This window comes from the organism of the source record quoted next (assembly GCF_019968985.1).
Source record: "MAG: Porospora cf. gigantea B chromosome Unknown PgB_NODE_1301_length_6548_cov_119.282, whole genome shotgun sequence".
Lineage (NCBI taxonomy): Eukaryota > Apicomplexa > Conoidasida > Eugregarinorida > Porosporidae > Porospora > Porospora cf. gigantea B.
This window is the reverse complement of record NW_027178628.1, coordinates 1-6,548: the sequence shown is the minus strand read 5'-3', so window position 1 is coordinate 6,548 and position 6,548 is coordinate 1. Positions and strand designations below refer to the sequence as shown.

Genomic DNA, 6,548 nt, shown 5'->3' with positions numbered 1-6,548 from the left:
CCCTAGAACTTCAACCCCCGCCCTCTGATGAGAGCCCGCCGCATCCGCTAATTCCCAGCGTGGAATACTGGACTAAAGCGAAGCAAAACCGTTGGGTGCGACTTCTTTTGGGTTACCAAACGAAACTCTCGCGTGACGATCTTGAAGCCTTCAAGCGTATCTATGCCTAGCTTGGCGTGTCCTCGACGAATTGGGGCAACACTTCTGCTTTCCGCTTTGTGCAGACATAAACGTAGTAGCAATTCGGTACCTCCGCCTCGAGAACGCCTCCCACAGCTTCCGCCAGATTCGGTTTGGGTAGCGTCTGCCGTTTCACCTGGCCCGGGCACTCACAAGCACGTCAATACTCCACGATAGCTCGATTCGGTCGAGGTAGCACATTCTGTACACGGGCTTAGCAAAGGAAATGCAGATGAAACGTCCACCGGTTCTGTGTACGCAGGTATGCTGACTCACTTCAGCAAACGTGAACATTCGGTGAGCATGCCGATGGCCTCCTTGGTCGATTCGTCCCCACACAGCACAGAGTCCAGCGTGGCCTTGTCAAAGATGATGTCGAACGAAGCTGAGGAAAATACACTCATGTTGGAGGCATTTCCCACTTTCCATTTGAGCCCCAGCTTGGAGGTGCGCGCCTTCATCAGGTCAATGGCCTGCTGACTGGCATCAAGATTCGAGACGTGGTGGTATCCGTCGTGGAACAGATCTTCAGCCAATTCTACGTGCACATCACCTTCAACCCTCACTGGAGGTCCCACAACCCACATGCAAAATCCGGTCAGAGGTTTTGATGTGATCTCCTAGAATGCGCTTCAAGCCAGACCAGGCCACGTACCAATCAAAAGGGTCGGGGTCGCTGATGGTGTCGGCATAGGTGTCTCACGCGACAAACCGTTGGTCCCAGTACTCTCGTTTTCCGTACTGTGCCATTTAATCGAGTTTTACACGGACGAAACAACGCGCCACACGGAAGATTCTCTGACTGCTAGCGTCCAGGCGGACCCATGAACGTCTAGCGGTGGCGGCGACTTCGCTAGTCGTAGCCCTTTTCGAAGGAAGGGAACCGCAGCAGCCCAAGGTAGAATTTTCTCTCGGGGAGCTAGGTGGAATTGTCCGTCGCGCACCACCAGTGGCGCCACCACGTCGACCGCGCTGCTGAGTGTCTCCCAACCTTCAATGCACTGTGGGGTGGAGACGCTCATCGCCACCTTTAGAAGCTCAGGACTGACTTGCTTAGGCAATCCGTACATGTCGAAGGTTCTTTTCCATGTGGCCTGAATGTCTGGGGGGCAAATAGAGACCAGTAGGGGAGACGGAGCCAACACGGAACCGGATCTCACGCACTCACGTAACCACAGACCCGAGTAGACCACCAGATCGTATCTCTTGCTCGCCGCCTTCACCTTCAAGCCAGGCTTGTCCGACACAACGAACTGAGTGAGTCCACGTCTGTAGTTCTGGCTTAACAGCCCACCGACAGACTCTATCAAGTCTTCGTTCTCCCGTTTGTGTGGACCTGAGACCCAGAATTCCCGGTCAAGGAACGGGTGGTGCTCGTGCCGTGGCGATGTCTCAGCGGACTGGTTGGGTTGTCGGGTGTGGGCCTGCAGGACCCTTATTGTCGTGGCGGAGGCCGCTTGCTTCTGGCGTTTAAAGCTCACCAGCTGTTCATCGTCGTCCGACATCCAGGGTCTGTCGTCCATTGTCGACTTCTGAAGAGCTTTGAGGTCCTCAAGGGACAACACCTCATCAGGGGTCTTATCCTGTCGAACACCGTGAGGGACGCAACGGGGGAAGCGAAGCGTGAAGCTTGCACCATACTTGGTGCTGGGAACGATTTCAGCCGCCACCACCTCCATGACCACTGCCGACTCCGGGGATACGGCCACCAGATCTGGCTTTTCAGCCACCTGCGAGAATTCCGGACCCCTATCTAACCACGATGGGTATCCCCCATCCAATGTACGGACATTGCTCCTCAATATATCGCGTAGAGCGTCCAACTCTGAGGTGGTGTAGCCTGTGCCTACAGTAGCGAAGGACACGTAGCAGTCGGGAGATTTGCAAGCCAGCAGGAAGTGGCTGCAGTGATCTATGAGAGAAAGACGGCTGGTGTGCCGACGCCGGCCCTCAGATAGGAAGGCACCGACGACCAACAGGTCTAGCGTGTCGGGCAAACAGCCAGTGGGGGGCTTCAGCTTGAACCATCCGGCCGACCGGGAGCCTGTACGGTACTTGCTATCGACGGCCTTGATGACGAGACCCTCCTCTTTGCGAGCAATGCAAGCATTCAGGAGTGCTGTCAACCCACATCCAGACTCTACGGGGAGTTGAGGTGTCAAGCAGACCACTCTCTCTCCCGGGTTGTAGCCTCCCACCTGGTCCCATGCCATAGCTTCACCGACCAGCACTCTCTCCAGGTATTGGCGCCGTTGCTTTAGTGGGTACCGCTGCAAATACAACGGCGGTTGTTCATCGCCGGCCCAATGAAACAGTAGGTCAAACACGAACAGCTTCAACGTGACTCCTGGCACTTCACCCCTGGCCGCCGTTTTATTGTGTCCGAAAGGATGGAGCCTGCAAGCAGCGGTGTCCCAAGCAACGAGCTCGCCGTCCAGAATGAATTGTCGTCCTCGCACGCTCGATTCGACAGCATCTCTGATAGACGACGAGTACAACTCTGTGGTCTCGTTGCCGCTTCGGCTGAAGAGGCGCATGTGAAACTCCAACTCTCCAGATTTTATTGGGGAGGCACGCCAGTCTCCGTGAACGAGCATCCGCTCCCCATCCCACTTGGGTTCCACCACGTAACCCTCGGGCTCCTCGGCTTTCCATAGGTCTCTTTCAGCTCTCTCGGGCATCAGAGGCTTAGCGAGCATGGGCCTTATAGGCTTATTCAGCATCCTGCTGTGGGTTTCGTGTTCGACCTCGTCGTCCTTGCGGTAGGCGTTGACCGCGGTCTCCAGATCGAAGGACGTGTCGAAGGCCTCAGCACACTTGGGGCTCAGCATCCTGAGGACGGAGGCAACTGACAGGCCCAGCTTCATGTCTTGGAGAATCACTCGGCCTATGAATTCGTGGTCCTCCGAGTTAACCCGAGGGTCTGCGTGCTCACCGCAATCAGCACCCACTGAAACACATGGCCTGTACGAGGCTGACAGCCTCCTTGCCAGCAGAAGAGAGGTCCTCAAGCCAGGAGTTCAGCTCGCCGAGCGTGAAAGCACCAGCCTGAGATTGAGGTATCTTTTTGTGAATGACTGCTGCGATGACGCTAGGTAGGTCGCCTGGAGTTCCATACCCCCCTATTTTCTGTGGATTCTTCCAGTAGCGTAGTCGTTCATGGTCAACCTTTCCCAGAGTTAGAGCTTTGGAGTAGAGTTTGCCTAGGGAGACCTCCTTCAAGCCGTATGTGCGATGTCGATCCAACTGAGGGAGCAGACACCGAACTAAAGGGAAGAGAGATTCGTCGTCCTTCGCCAGCCGTCGCGCTTTGCGTACGAAGGCTTCTAATTTCCAGTACCTTGACCGTCGGTCCGCTTGCTGAAGCTCGCGAACTAGTGAGCGTAGGTCTGAGACTTTGATGTCATTGATCATTATTTCACGTTTCTTCAGCGCCAAACAAAGTTACAGTCGCTGCATCCACAGTTTGTTGTGTGAGATCCTGCTTAACTTGTTCATCAGGACGCTCCACCTCTGAGTCGGAGGTCTCCTCCGGCAGCTTAGACAGGATATTCTCAGCAACGTTGAAAATCCCCCCTGTGAGTTGCCTACACACAGCACACTTTGAGGTTATCGCAAACCGTCCTAGTGCGCAGGCTTCGCAAAAGTAATGACCACACTGGGTAACCACAGGCCTCGAGCGTCGGGTCCATGGAGTCTTACAAGCCAAACAGGCGAATGGTGCCCCGTCCTCGTCCTCGTCGCTGTCGTCACCGCTGGACGACCCGGACGTCTCCGAAACGGGCTCTCCAGCAGCGCGTTGTGCCTGACGTCGGGCAGATTTCTTCTGAGCAGCCGCCCACTCTTTCTCGATCTGCCAACCACTTTTGTAGTCCGAACGATCATGAATGAAGATGCAAGTATCCCCGTAGCCGCAGTAGCCGGTTTCCTTATAATCTTTGCAGATCTCGGGGTTGTAGTCCACACGCATTGTCGTTCTCAAGCTGGTTGATCCCCGTACAGGACCGTAAAGTCCAGAGTATTTCCCAGCCGCAATGGCGCCGGCCTTTGTTTTGAGGACTGGTGCCACGACACCAGCCCCTCGATAGAAACCAGCTTCCAGCTCACCTGTGAGCAGTTTTTGTTTAACAAGCTCATTTCTCTCGAGGATAGACCTGTGATCCAGCCCAACCTCCGTGTCAACGTCGAAAGCGGCTGTAGCCCTGCTTTGATCTCGGTGGACGATGTGCTTTTCGGAACGATATCGAGGTAGAACGTCGCTGTCCTCAGTTGCGGCAGCCTGGGACTTCGCTACGATAGTGCAGGTCTTCTGCCTTTTCAGCTGGACCTTGTCTCGTACGGCTGCGACTTGACTGTCGTCCTCAGCAGTCTCCACGAGGTTCGATCGGCGGTGGCTCTGGGCAGCACGTTTCTTGAACATGCATAATTGGCCTGGGGTAATTAGGAAATAACTGGATGATATGTTGAAGATTCTACTATTGATGTCGGATACTGGTGGGGGGCACAGAGCCTCCAGTGAAGCTCTGAAGGATGCTTTCGAGCTTTTCTATGAAGGGTCTGTTTGCCTTGAGACCGTGGACCTGTGGACGGAGCATGGATCTTTTCCGGTGAATCAAATGGTACCAAGTTACCGGGTGATGATGAACAACCCTTGGCTCTGGTTCGCTACGTACCACTCGGTACCAAATAAAAGAGCGCTCAGGCTGTTCACTGACACTCTGTATCTCATGAACCACCAGTACGTGAAGGAGTACCTGCTGGAGGAAGAGCCAGACGTGGTGATTTCAGTTCACCCCCTGTGCAACCACGTTCCATTGCGAATTCTTCGAGAACTTGAGATAAATGAATGGAAGCACCGGAAGGTAACTCCGTTCTATACAGTCGTTACAGACCTTGGAGTGTGCCACATAACATGGTTTGCCCGTGGTGCAAATCGGATCTTCGTTGCATCTGAGACAACGCAGCAGTTCGCCTTGACGCATGACATACCGCCTAACAACATATCGGTGGTGGGTCTGCCTCTCAGAAGGGCCTTTTGGGCCCCCTTTGTTGATAATCGCGAGAGCTTGTGCAAACGGCTAAACCTGAACCCGAGAATCCCCGTGGTGGTGGTTATGAGCGGAGGTGAAGGTGGAGGAGGGGACCTCGCTGACATATTCGCCTCAATCCTTCGAACGCTGTACGCTTGGCGCACGAAAACTTGTTGCCTGCTGAGGGACGCGTGCTATCACGACTTCGATCGACGGCATGAGGTGAGCGGTGGCAAGTGCCCTAATTCAGTTCACATCGCTGATGGAGTTCTTCCTCCAACGTCGACTCGTTCAGGTAGTTGTAATATGCGGCAAGAACGTTCACGCTCTAAAGCAAATCGAGAACATCAACGACGATATCCCCATGGGGCTGCTAACTTCCCTGAAAGGCAAGGTTGTGGACACAGAAGCGCAACGAGGCAAACCAAGCAGCCATCTGGATGTCGAAGAGACTCACCCTGATGGAGAGAGTGATGATGACACCAGTGCAAAGCGCGGTGACAAGAGCTCGGGGTTAAACCGCCTTATGGGTAACCTTTTCTTCAACAACGGCGACCGTCTCCTGACTGCGAGGCAGGATATTTACTCCTTCGTGCGAATGTTAGCTCGGCCGGATGGGACTGGGTGCTCCAGCTTTAAAATATCGCCAGTTGGAACCTTACATGCTCTGGGCTTTGTGTCTAATGTCGAGGATTACATGCACGCTGCCAGCGTCCTGATCACCAAGGCAGGTCCTGGTACCATTGCTGAGGCTGCCTGCTGCCGACTACCCTGCATCCTGTCGTCATTCCTCCCAGGACAGGAGGAGGGCAACGTAGAGTACGTGCGAAACTCCGGTATCGGAGACTACGCCCCGACAGCGAAGACTGTGGCCACACAGTTGGTGCAGTGAGTACACGCCGGCCATTTGACGCAGCATGCTGTACAACTCGCTCGGTGCTCGGGTCAACGACTGGATCGATCGACCTGCGGAGCACACAAGCCTCCTACCACTGGCCGCCGAGGGCAGACTCATCAGTCCCTCTGACCTGCGGAGCAAGACGCTGCTGCGTTTGAAGACGGCCACGGCAAAAGTGGCCAACCACCACGCAGCTCACCTGGTCGCTCTCACTGTTGGTCGGGACCTGGGTCTGCATGTTTGCCCCGCTGCCGAAGGCTTCTATCGCCAGCTGGAGTCGCAGATACCACCGCCCATTACGAGCAACAAGGTAATCTCGGAGACGTCAAAGGGGGTCGTTCTGAAGACGGAGGCGCGAGTCCCGCCAACGGATCACAAAGATGTTGAGGAGGTATAGTATTCCGTATTTAATGTTGTCGAAAATCGTCAGCAGTGTGTCC

The 6,548-nt window shown here is 54.8% G+C and overlaps 3 protein-coding genes across 8 annotated transcripts; 1 reads left to right on the top strand and 2 right to left on the bottom strand.

Moving 5' to 3' along the window:
- Positions 1-166: 166 nt before the first annotated feature.
- KVP17_004018 (uncharacterized protein) lies at positions 167-767 on the bottom strand (the record flags this gene model as incomplete). Of its 2 annotated transcripts, XM_068521852.1 has the most annotated exons (3): positions 167-304; positions 334-430; positions 457-767. In XM_068521852.1, the coding sequence occupies 3 exons, from the start codon at positions 765-767 to the stop codon at positions 167-169; spliced, it is 546 nt and encodes a 181-aa protein (XP_068378868.1). The 2 variants fall into 2 exon arrangements, with proteins under 2 accessions (XP_068378868.1, XP_068378867.1); XM_068521851.1 differs by lacking the exons at positions 167-304; positions 334-430 and having other exon boundaries at positions 453-767.
- A 174-nt stretch (positions 768-941) lies between these two features.
- Positions 942-4,600, bottom strand: KVP17_004019 (uncharacterized protein; the record flags this gene model as incomplete). Of its 3 annotated transcripts, XM_068521853.1 has the most annotated exons (3): positions 942-3,103; positions 3,132-3,540; positions 3,629-4,600. In XM_068521853.1, the coding sequence occupies 3 exons, from the start codon at positions 4,598-4,600 to the stop codon at positions 942-944; spliced, it is 3,543 nt and encodes a 1,180-aa protein (XP_068378869.1). The 3 variants fall into 3 exon arrangements, with proteins under 3 accessions (XP_068378869.1, XP_068378871.1, XP_068378870.1); XM_068521855.1 differs by lacking the exon at positions 3,629-4,600 and having other exon boundaries at positions 942-3,130; positions 3,225-3,594; XM_068521854.1 differs by lacking the exons at positions 942-3,103; positions 3,132-3,540 and having other exon boundaries at positions 3,599-4,600.
- A 40-nt stretch (positions 4,601-4,640) lies between these two features.
- Positions 4,641-6,505, top strand: KVP17_004017 (uncharacterized protein; the record flags this gene model as incomplete). Of its 3 annotated transcripts, XM_068521849.1 has the most annotated exons (3): positions 4,662-5,432; positions 5,461-6,098; positions 6,127-6,505. In XM_068521849.1, 3 exons carry the CDS (start codon positions 4,662-4,664, stop codon positions 6,503-6,505), a joined length of 1,788 nt encoding a protein of 595 aa, XP_068378865.1. The 3 variants fall into 3 exon arrangements, with proteins under 3 accessions (XP_068378866.1, XP_068378865.1, XP_068378864.1); XM_068521850.1 differs by lacking the exon at positions 6,127-6,505 and having other exon boundaries at positions 4,641-5,432; positions 5,461-6,102; XM_068521848.1 differs by lacking the exons at positions 4,662-5,432; positions 5,461-6,098 and having other exon boundaries at positions 6,128-6,505.
- Between the last annotated feature and the right edge of the window lie 43 nt (positions 6,506-6,548).